The 18,858-nt window shown below is 40.7% G+C and overlaps 1 protein-coding gene across 1 annotated transcript in view; it reads left to right on the forward strand.

The window, feature by feature from the left end:
* APPL2 (adaptor protein, phosphotyrosine interacting with PH domain and leucine zipper 2) overlaps positions 1-18,858 on the forward strand; it is a 35,620-nt gene that overhangs the window by 14,646 nt on the left and 2,116 nt on the right. Inside the window, exons 3-20 of the mRNA XM_054167730.1 lie at positions 395-454; positions 890-961; positions 2,866-2,953; positions 4,700-4,741; positions 4,859-4,917; positions 5,836-5,982; positions 7,674-7,756; positions 11,632-11,790; positions 12,856-13,044; positions 13,349-13,391; positions 13,469-13,525; positions 13,640-13,728; positions 15,349-15,501; positions 15,620-15,672; positions 16,809-16,983; positions 17,647-17,683; positions 17,810-17,950; positions 18,583-18,630. Coding sequence (XP_054023705.1) covers positions 395-454; positions 890-961; positions 2,866-2,953; positions 4,700-4,741; positions 4,859-4,917; positions 5,836-5,982; positions 7,674-7,756; positions 11,632-11,790; positions 12,856-13,044; positions 13,349-13,391; positions 13,469-13,525; positions 13,640-13,728; positions 15,349-15,501; positions 15,620-15,672; positions 16,809-16,983; positions 17,647-17,683; positions 17,810-17,950; positions 18,583-18,630 — 1,695 coding nt within the window. The remainder of the gene's footprint in view (positions 1-394; positions 455-889; positions 962-2,865; positions 2,954-4,699; positions 4,742-4,858; positions 4,918-5,835; positions 5,983-7,673; positions 7,757-11,631; positions 11,791-12,855; positions 13,045-13,348; positions 13,392-13,468; positions 13,526-13,639; positions 13,729-15,348; positions 15,502-15,619; positions 15,673-16,808; positions 16,984-17,646; positions 17,684-17,809; positions 17,951-18,582; positions 18,631-18,858) is intronic.

Consider the following 18,858-nt stretch of genomic DNA (forward strand, 5'->3'; position numbering starts at 1 on the left):
AAGGCACTTCTACTGGTTCTCTTTATTGCTGTAGATTTTGGGGAAAGATGGATAACCAGCATGAAACATCCTTATGCTGGTATGAGAGTTTGATGTTCTAGTTATGGGTTGTTTGGGTTTGGGGTTTTTTTTGTGGTGGTAAGCTCAAATCCAAAACTAAACCCCGAATCCTACCTCTATTCAAAGTCATTAAACAAGGTGTGCATCGATTAAATCTCAAGTGCACCTGCTATTACTATTCCTCTGTGGAGATATTTTGGGACTGGTTGTTTACATAACTGGATACTTGGGTAAGTAATTGCAGATTCAGTCAAGAAGCAGGTAACAAAGTAGTAGTAACAGCAGAGCTAAAGACCTTTCATTATTTCTATTAACACCTCGCTTTTGTTTGCAGAACGAAATGTGTCTTGCCACACAACAGCTTTCAAAGCAGCTCCTTGCCTATGAAAAGCAGGTACGCTCAATATATGCCTTTGATTTCTCTTCAGCCTCAGCACTTGGGAAGGAGTCTGTGTAGTGTGGTTTCCAGAAGTGTTTAGGGCATTTGCTTTACTTGGTTTGAGGTGCAGATTGTTATAAAGTTCCCCAGCATGCTCAAGGCAGTAAGGTCACTTCTTCGAATCCTCTAAAAGATAAAAACCAACCACAACAACAACAAATGTGCAGAATGTGAGATAGTAGACTTCTGAAGATGCAAACAAGTTTGGTGCTATTGTATGACTTTGGCTTCATAATAAGTCTTAATTACATGTTGTCCCAAATCCATTAATTTAAAACAAGGAGCAGGGTAAAAGAGTATGTATTATTGAGGTACTGTTTTTCTATTCAGTTTCATCATTTATTGTATTTTGTAGGAGTAATTGTTAACCTGTGTGTTTCTATTTTTCAGCATTTTGCCTTAGGTAAAGGAGATGAAGAAGTGATATCCACCCTTCATTACTTTTCAAAAGTTGTGGATGAGGTACTTTGCCAATATTCAATTTTTACAATATAGACTGTTGGTAATTTTTCTTTTGGTCTTTGTCCTTTTGATTCTGAGCCATTCCACTGAGGGCTGGATTGTGCCCAGGTTTTATAGAATCATTTAACTGGGGAGAAAAGAAGCATAATATCACCCTTGTGTAATGATTTCTGTACCTTTGTCCCACAATATCATCCCCAGAGCAAAGAGGGGGGAGTTAGAAAAGAAACTGAAATACAACATTTCGTATAAGCTGGGGCCATTTAATTCCAGCTTAAAAGTACATTTACATTTTGAAGCTTGAAAGATGGCAGTTTAAGCCAAACCAGCCAGGAATGGATGTAGGAGAGCTGTGAATGGAATGGAGAAATTCTGGAACAGGTTGCCCACAGATGTGGTTGAGGCCCCATCCCTGGAGAAGTTCAAGGTGAAATGGTGTAGCCCTGAGCAACCTGATCTAGGTGGAGATGTCCCTGCTCACTGCAGGGGTTTGGACAAGATGACCTATGAGGGCCCCTTCCAATCCAGTGCATTCTGTGTAGTTGCTGTGAGATCATGCAGACTCCAGAGGTGTCTGGGGAAGGCTGCAGAAATGGATGCTGAGAGCAGGTTAGGTACAACAGCTGTGTGCAGTGAACTCTTCTATTCTGTGTAGGTTGTGCTGAGTACTGAGAGTCTTTCTAAATGCTTGTGCTAGGCCTGCCCAAATAGCATTGCAATATAATCTTAGAACCTTGGTATTTGATGTTTAAGTATCATTTGTTACATCACCCTTTTTGTTGTGAGCAAGGCCATACCCTCAAAGAGTTCTTGTTAGTTTACTTTCAGCTTTTGTTAAGATGGCAAAAGGCTGTATTGAAGTATGTTTTGGGGAGAGGAGGTAGGATGTGGGGCAAAAAATAAGTTAAAAATTTTAGAGCCCATGGGTAAGTCTAACAATACAGTGAGAGGAATCCCAAAGCTGAACTTTGCCCTTAGGCTTCTCCCATGTCTCCTCTGAGGGGGTACTTTAAAGGACATTTATTGTCACAAGTCTTGTACATTTTCTCTCAAAGGAACATGGTCCATTCCTTAGTTTCCTTTTCTGCATGTCAACTACCTCCTGTACCTGTTTCTCAGTTGTCTTGTTCCACAGGCATTGAATTATCTTGGTTTAGTTTTGTTATCTAATGGGAAATACTGACTACATCCTCAAGGTATAACCCCACTAAAAGGCCTCCAGGACACCATGAGCAAGTGGGCAGAATATCATGTGAGCATGTGGCATGCTCCTAGGTTGAAGTCAGGCACTTGTGCCATGTGACTGATAGTTGACCCTACCTGAACCTGTCTAATACTCTTAGCACTCCACCACTGACATGAGAGCTTTGCCTTCATCCTAAAACAGTGACACATGAGTGTTTTAAAATGTGCCTAGATGTGATGAATTTTAGAGAAACACATCAAAACAGGAACAGGAAAATGCTCTGAAGGTAAAATACTTGAATGAGACTTTTCATTGTGGTTGCTCCCTGTTGTGATTGTGTCCCGGGTAACCCTCATGAATGGGAAGATTCTAGTCGTGGCACTGGAACTGTAACCCTGTGGTGTAGATACTAATAAAAACTGTTAATAAAGGTTACTTACAGATTAAATCCTGTTGGGTTAAGCCTTAATGGTCAAGTGAACTACCCTAATACGGTTACATGGGAACTGAAAAGTTCTTAGATCCTTTGGAAAGGCTGGGCAGGATTTAGGCATTTAGGGGAAAATCCCCATCTATCTCGGGTATCTTGAGAAATGTATTTGAAGCACTGAAGTACACTGAAGTACCTAATATGGTGGTTTTTTTAATATGCAGGGCACAAATGGCAGCTGTGTTTCTTCAACAGCAATTCCTCTTTTTTTTTTTCCCTCTGTTTCAGCTCAATATTCTTCATTCTGAACTGGCAAAACAGTTTGCAGACACAATGGTTCTACCAATCATACAGTTTCGGGAGAAGGATCTCACAGGTGCATTCTAAGTTTTCATTTTCCTTCTGTGCTCTTTCTTGCTTATTTCAAAATAAATTGAGGCATAATGTCACGTAATGATTTGACCTTTGATTCACAGAAAAGTGTTTGGGCTTTTTCTCTTTCTTTTTTTTTTTCCTTATGCTACAGGATTTCGTGGACAGGTCCATGCTTTTACTAAGACAAATTTACCACGTGATGTTTTATGCACCATATGGTGCAAGTTTGAAAATGCACAACTCTGTTGGGTCACTGTGCTTTTACCCTGGTGTAATTTTACTGAAGTCAGTGATGTTACAATGGACTAAAGGAAAATGTAGCAGTGAATCTGGCTTTCAATCAGTATTCATGCCACTTCAAAAGTTTGTGTTTGGTCAAAAAGCACAAGCAAGAGTGCTTTTATTGGCTTCAGAGTAAATTGTGCTCCCTCCCTTTAACAAATTAGTCCACTTTAAATCCTTACCATCCAAGAGCAGTTTCAAGGAACCTGGTTGCACAAACTTGGAAATTCATTACCTGGAGAGCTGAGCAATAATGCAAACATTTGGTGTAATTTCAATGGAAAGAAGTTCATATTCAAGGTTAAGGACACTATAACCTACTCATGCAGCAGAAACATGAGTTTTTACTGCAGTGCTTTCTTTTTCTTCCTTTTTTCTTCTTTTTCTCATGTTTATTTTTATTGTGCTTCTTTTTCATCTTGTCATCTTTATCTTCTTTCTCATCTTGTCATCTTCTTTGTCTTCTTTCTCTTTTCCTCTCTCTTTTCTTTTTCTTTTTTTTTTCTATTTTTTTCATTTCCTTTCTCCTTTTATTTTTCTTTCCATTTTTCTCTGGTGCTGTCTGCAGAACAGCATTTTTAGTAGAGACCTAGCCATACTGAAGTTTCATCATAGGATTAAACAAGGAAGATTAAGTGTGTTCTTGGGTTTAGTTTTAATCTTGCTATATTGAATCTTGCTATACTGACCTGGGAAGAAATTCTGTCTTTCTGCATTAGAGTCACAAGGAAGACTGTTCTGGTAAGAAACACATGGCATGAAGCTCATTAATATATAGATTATTGCAAATCAGAGACCAAGATGTCATACTGTTTCCCCTTACTCTTTTCACAGTTGCATAGTGACTGTCCTTGTGAGTGTGCTTTCTCTTCAGCTTTTTGAGAAGCTGAAGAGCTTACATTGATGCAGACACTTGCTGTAGTTTGTGAGTTGCTTACTTTTCATATCCTTCTACCTGCATCAGAATCTCATGGTCACTGTTATGTATACATCACAGCCAGCAGTCAGATGTGTTAGATAAGTATTTCTTTTCACAGAGAAACTGAGCAGAAAATGTTCCACATTGAAGAAGATTCATGTACAGTAAAGGGTCTTGACATGAATATGTCTCTGGGACTTAGATTTCTTGGTATCAGATAAGCATTGTCAGGAAGCTGATAGGAACTGCTGATCTTTATGATAGTGTGCCTTTTGTGACAACAAGTGTACTGAAACGATGCTGCTTTGGTCAGTTATGATGGCAGATCAGGAATCTCTTTCACAGTGATAACTTGCTCAATCAAGTAAACTCACTTGACTCTTAGCCTGCCTGTTCATTTCTCCAGCAGCTCTCTGGTATGGGTGCAACTTGCACATCTCTGCTCAGAAAGGATTGCAGCGACTTAGGTGTTAAACATGTCTCAGTTAAACCAAAATGGTTACAGCTTTTGTTTTTCACTTTGCATATTTGACTTCTCTTTTTCAGAAGTAAGCACACTGAAGGATCTTTTCGGCCTTGCTAGCAACGGTATGTTTGTCTGGTTTGTTTGTTTCTAATGGTGTGCACCTGTTATGCTACAGAAGACATTTTTAATCTACACACACACATCACATTTCTAAACAAAATGATATTCCTTGTCTGCAGAACATGACGTGTCCATGGCAAAGTATAGCAGGTTACCGAAAAGGAAAGAAAATGAAAAGGTAACAAACGTGAAAGGGAAACGGAAAAGTTTTTATCAGCTGTTCTGTCTGCATCCTTGTTCTCTTAGGAACTTGGGAGAGTTCATCAGTTAAATTCACAAGAGCTCACGTGTATTTGTGATTTCATTTCCAGGCAGACACAAAGCTCTGAAATCAGTTCAGCAAAGTTATACTTGTTTTCTCCAAGTTAGGCAAGTGATTGAGTGTTGTGCTGAACTGGTGCTGTTCAGATCCAGGGGACCTGTTCAGCAAGAGGCAATCCAATTGTCTATAAATAGATTTGTGCAGGCCTACTGTTGTACAGCTGGTGTGGTGATGCTATACCACTGGGCACAATTCCCTGTGAACTGTAAGAAGCCTTGTGTCTGCTGTTTATAAAGCATTCAGTTTTTTTTCACATCTACCTCCCTGCTCAATGTCACTTACAGTACACATAACTCTGGTGGGATTGTTTTACATTTCTTCTTCTTTGCCCACTGGACCACTGTTCCATCCAAAATATATCCCTGTAGGCCAAGAACTGTGTGATTTGCCCTATCCTAAGAGTGCTTTAGTTCTACAGGATGGTCCTTTGAAGGAAATGCATTACAGACATAATGTGATTAGAGCATATTGTGAATTATTCATCCCTGAATTCTTCATTTTCAGGCTTGTATTATGATCTTAGCTGCAAATAAATTTGTTGCACTGTGATCAAACCTAGAAATTTAGTTGTAGTATCTAGGTAGTTTATAGTCACAGAGGCTCCCCAGATACTTAAATATCTTCACAGAGAAGGGCTTGAAGGACTCGCTTTGGATTTTGGATTTGCTTTCTTAGTTTCTTATCCTTCATTTTAATGTGGAGAAGTTCTGTAGTGAGTGTTATTGAAAGATAACTTGAATATGCACTTTGTCAAATTACCAATTTTTTATTCAGCTTAAGGCAGAAGTGGCAAAAGAAGTGGCAAATGCAAGAAGAAAGCAGCACCTTTCATCTCTGCAGTATTACTGTGCCCTGAATGCTCTGCAGTACAGGAAGAGAGTGGCAATGATGGAACCTATGCTTGGATATACACGAGGACAGGTATGGGCACTTAGACATGTTCCTGGGAAAAGTAAAACATTGTCACTCTGGATTATAGTTTTGAGGACTGACAAGTGATAATGAGGGAGGCAAAAACTTCTATTTAGCTTGCCTAGATTATCATGACTGATTTTGCATATGGCAGATAGTTGAATAGTTCATGTTCAGGAAAGACATCAGTTAAAAAAAAAAGAAATCCAAGGCACTCACATGCAAAATCAGCCTGAGGTTAATTTTTCATGGCTAAGCTATCAGCGCAGCAGCATTTACTTGCACTGTTTACTCTGTCTGCACAAACTCTCCTATGTAGCAGTTCTCTTCCTGGTACATCATGTTCAGCGTACTGATGAGTGTACACGATAGGGAACAGAGCATGCACTGGAGAACTGGAGGACAGAACAGTAAAGTGGATTGAGCATAAGGCTGGCAAATCCTCTTTCTAATCTTTATTCTCCCAGCAATTTTATAGAGCGTCTCTCAAGTCTGTAAAATGGGGTAGTAATACTGATAATGTAAATCTCCAGGATGTCAGGAGGATCAACAAACTAGTATTTTCACAGTGCCTGATTCTTATTACCACCCATTTTAAGGGTTTGTTGTGCTTTGACATCAGTGAAAGAAAGCATTGGGAAAATGAGATACAGGCTGTAAAAACAGAAAAAGTGGATGCAGTATTCTCTTTGAGATTGTAGTGTGGATCACCATCTCCATTGTCCTGTGTATTTTGTAGATCTCTGCCATAAGACAGAGAACTGTGTTGGTTTCATTTACTGGAAGCCAAACAGAACTCTCTTTCCCTGTATTTTGTCTGGCAGAACTGCCATATGTCAGTGCTTTATACAGGAAAGTCCTAGGTTGTCTGGGAAATTACTTGAGAAGCCAGAAGTCAGTTGCTATTGAAGCCTAAATATTGTGAACTGCCCCCCAGCCCAAGTCTGTATTTTTTAAACAAGCTAATTGATCGCACACACATGCTAGCCATGTCCACGCCTCACACATTCCTCAGTAGGTCCAAGTGATGGCTCTGAGCCCCACAGCAGATAGTCTGAGGCCAAGTCTGTAGTGAGTGCTTTGCTGCTGTTGCATGCCTGCTGAGCCATACTGGCTAAGTGAATTCATCTTCTGTCACAAAATGTGAACTCTGACCTTAGTAGCTCTCTTTAGCTCTTTCAGTAGAACAAAATCCAAGGAAAATCTGTAATGGATACACCCTAGCTAGCTCTGCTACACTTCATCACTTTCCTGACTGATCATGCTGGAGCAGTTTAAATGTTTCCTGGTTGGAGTTGGTAGTCCATCTTGGACTGCTAAATTTGATGGACAATTTATGTCCCATTTCTTTTTGACATGATGACATTGCAGGCAGTGGCTTGTAACACCATTAGACCAAATTCTGTGCAGTCCTAATATGGGAGAGGTTACCTATTGCCTTATTTCAGTCATTTAGTAAGTTCACTAGAAGCACACCTGTCAGCAGCAAATTGTTTGTGTATGTGTCAAAGAGTTCATGAAACTGTGAAAAGCTGCAAAAGTGAGGAATGCAAAGAAAGGCAACACAGCTGTTTTAGCTGTGTATGTGATTGTCAGCCCAAAGTATCATGGGCTTGCTGTTAACACAATCTATTATTTGTCTGCCAGAGACAAAATAACTTCTATTGTCTGATATTTTTTTTTACTTTTGTATTTTTCAGATCAATTTTTTTAAGAAAGGAGCAGAGATGTTTTCCAAAAGAATGGACAGCTTTTTATCATCTGTTTCAGACATGGTTCAAAGGTAATGCAATACTTTTTTTTTCCCTTTTCTTTCTGTCATTCCATTGAATTCTCAGCAGTAGCACTCTAACCTTCAGCACATAACACAGTCCCTTATTTCTTTCTTAAGAGATTCCTTCCATGCTTACATTGCATTGTTGGACATATATTTGTGAAAGCAGCAGGTGGAAACAGTTGTGTTTGTACATGTAAAGGAAAAGGCTGCCAGTGCAAAGCAGAGTGTATTTTTACAGTGTAGTCAGGAGCTGTCTACTGTAAAGTGTTCACATGCTTTCTTATTTAACCCTGTGTCTTCATGGAAACAGAAGCTGGGAATTGGGCCATGAAACAGGTTAAATGCATTCTGAATTAGAGATTTTAGTATTTGGTGGGTCTTCTGTAACAATGGCAATAATCCATTAACCTCTCAAATAAGGATTTAGTGCCTGTACTGTCTGCAGATGTAGCTACCCAAGGCAAATAAACATCTTGCACTAGAGAATGTTTTCATTGCATCCAGTTCAGGCTGTATCAGTTGAGTTCAACCTGCTTCCAGCTAAGTCCATATTTCAATGAGCTGCCCCTGATTTTGTGATAATTTTTTTCTTATACCCTCCCCCACCCATAACCTACTAACAGTGATGATTGACATTTTATAAGTCCCTGCGAACATAAACTTTACAATTAAATTGTAATCATATTAGAGAAAACATTAACCATTTAACTTAAATCAGCTGAAACACTAGACTGAGTCCTTTTCTTTATTGCTTCATACCTTTCAAAATGGGCTGCAGCCAAATCATTATTTATTCTGACTCTGATGGCATTCTGAATAATGCATACTTGTTAATTTGAGAACAACGTCATGATTGCCCTCTCCAGCAGATTTTTTCACTTCCTGTACCTTTCTACTGCTATATCTTTTCAGACTCGGTTCTGAAATAAATCCCTCTACAGTCTACACAACATTTGTACAGACTGGAGGACAGATTTTAAACTCCCTTCAAACAGTGCCCTTTATTTCGGTAAGGTTAGAACATCTTGCTTGTGTCTTACAGGCACAGTGAGGATCCTGCCACTGGATCCTCACTGTAGAATAAGCCCTTGTTTCCCACAGTCTGCTGGATTTGAATTCTGGGTAGCACAGCGTAGTAAATGGAAGCAAAAAATAGGCTGCTCAGTTGTTTTGCTTGAGTCTGTTTTTTCAAAGTCTGTCACACAGCGAAGCTTCAAAATGCTACTCAAATGTCACTGGTACAGGAGTGTGACATCTTTGGGGGGAAAAGAAAACAACTAAAGAGAAGCTGGCACAATTCTGAATGAAGCTGCGCAGCCTAGAATTGCTGACATAAAAAAAGATTGCACAGACCCAAAAAACTCTGCTGCCCACTTCTTTCCTCCTTTAGTGCTGGGGATCACAAGGCCTCAGTGAGTCAGATTTGCTTGTTAGTCAAGCTAAAAGCTTTTTATTTGTCAGATTTGTTTTCTTGGAACAACAAGCTGATCAGACCCATTGTGCAGCTGCAGAATCTCAGCAGTGGTACAGTCTTGCATCTATTGAAGCTGATTGATTACGAACCTGAGCCTTCACATTTATAAGTGTTTCCATTTATACAGTGAATATTGCTAACAGTGTGAAAACACTCAGTAACCAGTTGGTCTAAATGTCATAAATGCATCTAACTTCACAACTGTTAGCTTATTTCTCCTTTCTACCTTGGAGGTGGGGGACACACACTTAAGGAAGAGAAACCCAGTCTCAGGAACCATGAGTTTTGTCAGAAACAGTTTGTGGTGCAACAAAAATGACTGATGGAAAGCTTCATTGAAATAGCACTTCTAGAAAAACTGACATCACCATTACATTTCATTGCAAAATGGAATGTAAAGAATTCTTACTCTGGCATTTGTTGATGCTGTTGAAAAGCACTGGCTTGCAAAATATTGTCTGCTTCAGATCTGATGATTTTACTTGGTCTTTGTAACTCAGCCTGTCATGTGACTTGGCTGTGTGGTAAGATGCACAGAGCTGGTCCCATTCTGGAGGTGCTGTGGGAGTTTAGGAAGTTTCATCTTTAGTCTAAAGATGTGGAATAACTGGAAACAAGCTAAGGTGAAACACTCCAACACCATGATGCAAGAGTGACTCTTCATCTGGTCAGCCAGATACTGCTAAGTGCTGACTTAAAAGCAGCAGTGTGTCAGATTACTTCAACAGTTACAGGATCTCACCAACTTCTACAAAAGACTGGGGAGGAAAACAGGGTAAGAATCTTATGTACTTGCCTTGGACTTTTCCACAGGCTGTGCAACTGTCAGGATAGTGGACAACACAGATCTCTGGTCCTGTTCTGTACACCTGCATGATGTGTCCATGTTCTTCAGAAGGTTTAGCCACTTGGGCAGGAAGTAGGGAAAAAACTGCTTGTTGCATAGAGGCAGTTATTAATGACTTTCTGAGGTATGCAATAACAAGTATTCCTAGGTTCTCACCCCTGGAGTTTTCTAGAAGCCTGGATACAGTTAATAATTCCTCCAGTTTGGAAAAGTTAAGAAAGAAATCAAATATTTGCTAGTGTTGTTTCTCTGAAAGTCAAAGTATGGACCTCATGAGGTCACCTAGTCCAGGATCAACTAGTCCACTTTCCTGCTGCAAGCAGGGTCAGTTAGAGCAGAGTGCTCAACGCTGTGTCCAGTCAAATTTTGAGCATCTATCCATCTGTGTGTCTCTCACATGTGGCACAGTTAGTATCTGGTTACAGCTTGTGTTCACTGTCTGCATCTTCACAGAAAGAGTTGTTGGCTATTGGGATGTGCTGCCCAGGGAGGTGGTGGAGTCACCGTGCCTGGAGGTGTTCAAAAAGGGATTGGACATGGCACTTGAAGCTATGGTTCAGTAGTCATGAGGTCTTGGGTGACAGGTTTGACTTGATGATCTCTGAGGGATTTTCCAACCTTATTGTTTCTATGATTCTATGATTCCTATCACTTTGCACCTCCAGGAAGAGTGTGGCTACATCTGTTGTTATCCCCTCCTATCAGGTAGTTAAACTATCAGAAAGAGTCTCCCCCCAAGCCTTAGTTTCATGAGGCTGAAAAGCAATTCTCATAACTTCTTCTCAAGTCACATGTTCTGGCCCTGTAGCCATCTTGGTGGTTCTTCATTTGACTTTGTTTCTGTCTTCCATATGCCAGGATACCAAAATTAGCGGCAGTACTCCTGTTGGAGTCTAACACGTGCTGAACAGGCACAAATAATTACTTCCTTTGACCTGCTGGCTACACCACCAGTTCATGCCACCCAGGATGTGATTGTCCTTTTTTTGCCACAAAGACACAGTGCTGACTTACATTCAACTTGTCCTCTAGGACCCCAGGCCCCTTACTGAAACTTGCTTTCTACCTAGATGCCTCCTATCCTTTACAGTTGCATGGGGTTATTCCATCCCAGGCAGGACTTTGTGTTTGGTTTTTCTGAACTTCATGAGTTTGTGTCTCCCCATATCTGCAGCTTGGCAAGGTCACTCTGAACAGCAACCCTCCTCTCTGCCACATCTATCAATCACGCTTCCCTATTTGATGTCATCTGCTCCTATGGGCTGCCCAGCTTTTGTTAGACTGAGTTTGTCCCATGAGGAAGATCAGTAACAGCTAGATACCAGCTGGGCTTTGTCTCACTGATTACAACCCTTTGAGCTCAGTAGTCCAGACATGTTTTCTACCCATCTTCCCTAGTTTGTATTTCACCAATTTGCTATAAGGATACCATGGTAAACTATGTGGAAAGTCTTGCTGAAGTCAAATGAAACTAGTCTTCGGCGTAACTTCAGCTTTGTTTTGGCTATAAAGTGACTAATGAATGCTTTGGGTTTCTTCTTCTGTTGGGCTTTTTTCCAGCATACAGGGAGAGTTGGATGCTGAAGCTGAAAAAATGAGGATATCCCAACAGGACTTAACTGCAGTTAATGAATCTGTTTACACCCCAGATTCTGATGTAACTTCACCTGCTATCAATAGAAACCTCATCCAGAAGGCCGGCTACCTTAATCTTAGAAAGTAAGAAGTTTTGCTACCAATTAGTTTTAGTTGCTGACTATTTGATATATTATGTATTACTTTTTAATTTTAAGTCATAAAGACTCCTCAGGTAATAATGTTTGAGACTCTGGAATCACTGGGGTGCTGTACTCATCAGCTCCTAACAATCTGTCGTCTTTGGAAAAGTGTTTTTGAAGCTTAAACTGAATGAGAGGGCTTTGAGGCTGTTTTCCTGAAAACAGAAGTTTACTTCTGTTTAAATTCACCTACAGGGATGATTTCCTGTACTCAGGTGGCTGAAAAAAATCAGAAATTGCTGAGGCTGAGTTCAGAATGTCCCCAGTCCAGTGTTTACAAAAAGAAACAGCTGTATTAGTACATGGTTTCCCTAAATGACCTAGCTCCTTTGCATTCATAAAAGCTTTATGGACAATGCAAGTGCAGAACTTTGTATACCACAAATAGAACCTCCTCTGCAGATTCCTGATAAAGTCTTCCATCAGCTTCTGCAGGAGCTATGTGTGTTGGTGGCTTCTAGTGTGTGATTGCTGAAACACCAATTTATTTCCATTTGACTAGTCTCTTTTATTCAAATTGTGTGTATGTATGTGTGAGTGGACAGTTATTAATTTCTTGTAGCATGCTAAGACCTGGACTCCATAGCTTAGGGAAGATGGAGTCTGAGATACTACTTGCAGAAGTATCTTTTCTTTTTTAATGGTGATTTTTTTGTGTGCTGCAATTGCTTATGCTGCTCTTCATCTTGGAAAAAGGTAGTGGGGTTTTAATCCATCTTAAATGCCAGGAAATACAAATAATGCTTTTATTCCTTAACTACGAGATACAGCATGGGATGTTTTTAGCTTGAGATGTTTGGAATTAGTTTAATTCTTCATCTTTCATTAAGGATTAGTCTCTGCTAGGAATAGGTGCTGCAGAGGTGCTGCAGAGACTCATAAAAAAAAATTCCAGGGTTGAATGTAAAGTTCAGATTAACATCAGGAGATGTTTGCAGTTTCATGCTACATGTTTTGAGTCATTTCTACATAGTAATGAGTCTTTATCATGGCATCTTCTCTTTAGTAAAACTGGTCTGGTGACTACAACTTGGGAAAGACTGTATTTCTTCACTCAAGGTGGCAACTTGATGTGTCAGCCCAGGGGAGCAGTAGCTGGGGGATTGATTCAGGACCTGGACAACTGCTCTGTTATGGCTGTAGACTGTGAAGACAGAAGATACTGCTTTCAGATCACTACTCCTACAGGCAAAACGTATGAGACAGGTTTTGTTTGAGGACAGCCAGTCACACCTACTCTTTCCATTGCTGTTTCATGTAAAACATGCTTGCTATGACAGTTAAGCCTCTTTGGGTTTCCAGAAGGGTGTTTCCAAATTAAAAGCATGTTCTTTCCCACCCACCCCACCCCGACTGCCTGAACAGCACATGCAGCATCCTTCAGCTGCAGCTTATTCATGGTTTTTATTCCTTTGATGGTTAATAGATACAAAGCTGACATGGAGTCGAGCAGTCCTGGTGTCCACTGTTTGCACTGATACACTTTGTTTATATTTTAGGGGTATAACCCTTCAAGCAGAAAGCAAGAAAGAATATGAGGAGGTAAAAATATTTTCTTAATGTTGTTATTCTTGTATACAAGTGAGCTTGAAGACTTCAGTTTTCTTTTTCCCTTCCAGTGGATATGTGCCATCAACAACATCTCCAGACAGATCTATCTCACTGACAATCCAGAGGTGAGAGCTTGTTTCCACCTTTCAGTCTGTTCCTTCCAACTTGCTTTCCCATTGTTCTTTACATGGCAGTGTGAAGTACATGTGTAGAAGAGCTGCTCTGTCTTGTTTTCCTAGGCAGCTGCAATCAAACTAAATCAGACAGCCCTACAAGCAGTTACTCCCATTACCAGTCTTGGGAAAAAACATGAAGTTCACCAATCCAGGTAACATTCTCACTTGCACAGACTGGAAGGACTGTGCTCAGTCATGCTCTTTTTACAGGGCAACAGTCACCCAGGAGAAAGCCTTGTCCAGGCTCTGGCTTTACAAGTAGGGGTGCTCCAGCAAATTCCTCTACTTCTGGTGTTTTATACTAAAAGTTGTAAGAGATGCCAGGTGTGAGGGTAGTGCTTATTGCTCCACATCACAGCTTTAAAGGTCCTTGTGGTTGCCATTGGGGTTTTGCCGTTCCTTGAGAAACACATACAGTGATTTATTGTAGGGAGTGATTTGTAATGTCAGGAATGCAGCAGAATCCTCAGTACACACTGAAGGAGCTATATTCTTGCATATTACCTCAAGTAGTTCTTGTCAGTCTGACACAGGAATATTCCTTACACAGCTGTGAGAATAATTCTTACTGTTCTCTTGTGCTCATTCAGGTCCATCAGTAAAGCTTCTCTCCTTCAAAAATTATTAACAAGGCTCTAGGATGTGCTTACATGCAAAACACATATTTATGTGTCATTTCTTTGTGTCTACGTGATCCTGGCACCTTACTCAGTGGGAATTCTTCAGAGTTCATTATCAGAATTGGCTTTCAAGCCCAGTGCTGGACTGAAGTCCTCCTTTCAGAACCAGTGTGATAAATAAAATAGGGCAAGTTTGTGTCACACTGACTTCAACATAAAGAGACTTTGCTGCAAGTTTTATCAGAAAATTGTAAATTCTTACTCAGATATTTACTTCTAGAAATTCAAACCTCTCCCAGATCTTCTGCCTCTCAGGCTAGTGCTTTTACAGATTTCTGAATAGAAGAGTATTGTCATCTATTCAACTAGGCAAAGGAAAGAGCTATGACTTGACAGCTAATCTCCCAAGGCACTTTTACATTTGCATGCAACCAGAAAACTCTCTAGAACTAGAATAGTGCTGCTAGTAAACCTAGTACATTCCTGTCCCATGGTAAGCTGGGCAGTTACCTCACAACCTGAGGTAGTGACAGAAACCTAGCATTTCCTCCTCTCTGAGAAAAGGTGCAGGAAGAAATAGGACCCTTCACTGTCACACTGTAACAAACCTGTGCCCAACTGAAGCCTTACAAAGATCTCAGGATTGCCATTGTTCCCTGTCTCTGCTGTTGGAACTGGTAGTGCAGTGGCAAATATGGCCACTAGAGGGCAGGGAGGTAAAGAGTGACCTAGTGCTGAAAGTCAGCCCCCGCTCAGATTCAATCATGAAATCAATAAGGTTGGAAAAGACCTCAAAGATCATCAAGTCCAACCTGCCACCCAATACTTCATGACTACTAAACCATGGCACCAAGTGCCATGTCCAATCCCCTCTTGAACACCTCCAGGGACAGTAACTCCACTACCTCCCTGGGCAGCCCATTCCAATGGCTAACGACTCTCTCTGTGAAGAACTTTCTCCTCACCTCGAGCCTGAACTTCCCCTAGCAGCATTTAATTTTTTGTATCTAAAATTATTTAGGAAAAAATAAATCAGATTTTCACAGTGTCCTCAGTAACAGGTAAATAGGGAAATATTTATGTGTATGCATACTAAACATACTAAACAATGTCATTACTTTCTTTTTCTTTTCCCTTCCATTTTCACTTCAGCCAGAATGTAAAGACTATGGAAAATAACAAAATAATTCCTACTGAATCTGCCAGCATTCAAGACTCCACACAACTCATTGCTCCTGGAACACCGATCCAATTTGACATCGTACTGCCTGCCACAGAATTCCTGGACCAGAACAGAGGTGGCAGGTATGGCCAGAGAGAGTGATGAGTCATTTTAACAGAGTGATTTCAGAAAGTTTGGTATTGCAGCATGTGTGTGTGGTGGCCAGAATCTGCAGTTAGCATTTGTATTCTTATTTTGTAGGCGTGCAAACCCATTTGGGGAAACTGAAGACAGCAGCAAAGATGAGGAGGAAGGTCAGTGCTTCATTTTTCCAGATAAAATTAGTCATGACATTAGGCCTAATTCAGCTGTCATCTATTCAGCATCTCAATTAAAGCACCTGACAGCATGGAGCAGCAGATCCAAAGTACAGTTACCTTTCAGAAACCAGTCTTTTAAGCAGCACTATCTATGAAAACAAACTTTTTCCTTGACAATCCAAGCTGTATTGCAGCTTTGGTTTATTTCAAGTGTTCAAAGGCAAAAAAATTTGGTTTGCTTCTTACTTGTCCTTCACTCCTTTTTTTTAACTGAAGTAGCTGTTGACCTCTTTAGAAATGTTTTGATGGGACTGTAAGATAATTCTGCTCAAGTTTGAAGCTTCTTCAGTAGTCATTGTTTTCCCCACATGTACTCTGAAATCCACAATCTAAACCCCTAAGAGGCCCAGAATATACCTAACAGCAGCCAAGTGTCTCTTTCAGCACTGTCAGTAGCAGTGCACTGCTCCACTGCAGCATCCAGAAGTGTACAATGCTTAGGGTGACTACCCTTAGTCTCACTTTACAGGTGGACCTCAGCTCAAGACAATGTTTCAGTCTTTGTGGTGCTTTGTGCAATACACACAGCTGTTGTGGCCTTTGAACAGTCACACTGAGCAGGAGTCATCCTCCTTTACCTTGCTACCAATGAAGCGAGCCTGATCAAGTGATGGCTTTGACACCTAATGGCTACTTAGCTGTAAAGGCGAGTCTTACAGTGACAGTCAGTGAGCAAGGAAGGATTTCATTGAAACCTCACTGCAAGCAGCTGCATGGAAGGTCAGGAGGACATAGAAGAAAGCCAAGGCTTGTGCCCAAACCACAAACTTATCAGAGTTTGTGTACCCGATAAGCAAAGGAATTTTACTAGCTAATCAAATAAGGCATAAAGGGCCCAGTTGCACTTTTAAGGCCTCCACATCACCATGATATTTTTAGGGTTTTGTTACTATTTTTATCGTTTCCTACTCATTGTCACTTCAAGGTCTGGTTAAAACCAGGTCAGAGCACTACCAGGCTCATAGCAAAAAGCCACCACCAGAATGAAATAAAAATCATTTCGTTGACAACTTCAGCTGCTGGAAAATTGAATTAGCACAGTGAAGGAAGTCCCAACTTTTCTCTTGCAGATTCACTCTTGCAGCAGATGTTCGTAGTTCGGTTTTTAGGCTCTATGGCTGTTCAGACTGATGACACAAGCGAGGTGATTTATGAAGCCATGAGGCAAGTGTTAGCTGCTCGTGCCATTCACAACATATTCCGTATGACCGAATCTCATCTCATGGTCACCAGCAAGAACTTGAGGTACTGTAAAACCTTCTACTTGCCAACACTCAGTTCCCTTCCTACAACTTAGGATTATTAAAGTATTTTTTAGTTTGGTCTTTCCAAGAACTACACCCTTGGAGGGAGCAAGATCCTGAGATTCACTGTGTCAAAATGCCTCTTTTCTTCATCCATAGTATTTATAATCCTCTTACCTTCCAAAGTTGTAAAAACATCCTACCAAAATTTAGGGGATGCAGTTCAGGGTATAAGGCCCCACAAACATACAGGAAAAGATGCAAAAAAAAATTGCTGTGGAAGATTCTCTTTCCTTACATGTAGTAACAGCGAGAGAGCTGTCGCTGTCCAGCTGCCAGCACCAACACTCCAGACTGTGTCAATACCAGACACCCCCTTTAGCAGGAGGGCTTTTGCATTCACACTCCTGAGTCCATGCACTCAGGATGCTCAGCAGATCTGTGAGTCAGAACAATACTATGGCCTGTACGTGTCAAGCCTCTGAGAGTCAGGGTCTAGAGTTGAACTTTGCCATTCACCAACTTGAAATCACAGAGCATTTGATTCTGTGCGTGTTTTCCTTGTCTGCAAAACTGCTGTGGTGATCACCTTGCTCTTACAAAGCACCTTGAAATTGCTACAAATCACTTTAAAATCATTTCCTTTTTGTTCCCCCCTACACAGGTTAATAGATCCTCAAACCCAAGTCACACGAACGAGTGTAAGTAACTTCTGGTTTGAATTTGGTATTCTACCGCAGCATTGGCTACTCAGTCACATGAACGTCAGCTCTTGACCAAGCTAACCAAATGGTTACAAAATTGAATCTGTTGCTGTACTTTTCCAGTTTGAACTTGCCACTGTGACACAGTTTGCTGCTCATCAGGACAATAAGCGACTGATTGGCTTTGTGATCCATCTCAGAGAGACCCCAGGAGAAGACTCCATGAGCGCCTATGTGTTTGAGAGCAACACAGAAGGGGAAAAGGTTTGCACAGCATCCAGTAACAGACTTTGTTTAGCAAACAGACTGTAGGCTTATGCATCTGAGAAACAGTGTGATAGAAGTGAGGGCAGCTCACTTCCTTGCCAAGAAAACATGCCTTAACTTGTAAGCTTTTGATGAGTTTTGTGTTTAAAAAGGAGCAAATTCCTAGAAAATGTGGCAGCGGCATGTGCAGCAGGGAGGAAAGGCTGCAACTGCTAACACCAGCACTAAGAAAAACGTGGGCTGAGCACCAGCACTAACACCAGTGAACATCTGCCCGAGGCAGACACAGCTGTAAAGCTTTCAAAGACAAGACAGCCACACAGCACCACTGGCTGCTTGCCACATCTGATAATAACAGACTGTTAGGAATGTGCTGGAGAATTTTTGTAGCAGAAAACCAGTAACACTCTTCACATGCATTGGAAAAGTAAATCTTAGTGAATAAAACGGAGCTGAGTACAAAGATTTATGTAGTTAGCACAGTGAATTGAATTCTGTTTCTGCTTTTAGACCTGTTTGCAAGACCAAGTTTGCAGTGACACTTCTGTGTCTTAGTCTCAATTGAGGAACACCAAAAAAACTCTCAAAACCAAACCAAAAGTGAACTTACATAATATTTCTGTTTCTAGATTTGCTATGCCATTAGCTTGGGGAAAGAAATCCTTCAGGCACAGAAGGTAAGTTTGTTTCTTTGCCCATGTTTATTCTGCTTTGGGTTGCACTGTCCAAGTACCTCTGGTGTATGTTTAAATAAATAAAAGGTTCCCCCTAGTGACCCCTGGGTAGTTCATGTGAAAGTAAACTCAGTTTGACAGTGCAGTATCCTGATTCAAGATACAATTTGCCACCCTAAATCAAAGTCAGAACTAGACAAATCCCGTTGGTCCAGTTTGAAATGGAGCTGC

Source organism: Dryobates pubescens, chromosome 15, assembly GCF_014839835.1.
Source record: "Dryobates pubescens isolate bDryPub1 chromosome 15, bDryPub1.pri, whole genome shotgun sequence".
In the NCBI taxonomy this organism is placed as follows: Eukaryota; Metazoa; Chordata; class Aves; order Piciformes; family Picidae; genus Dryobates; species Dryobates pubescens.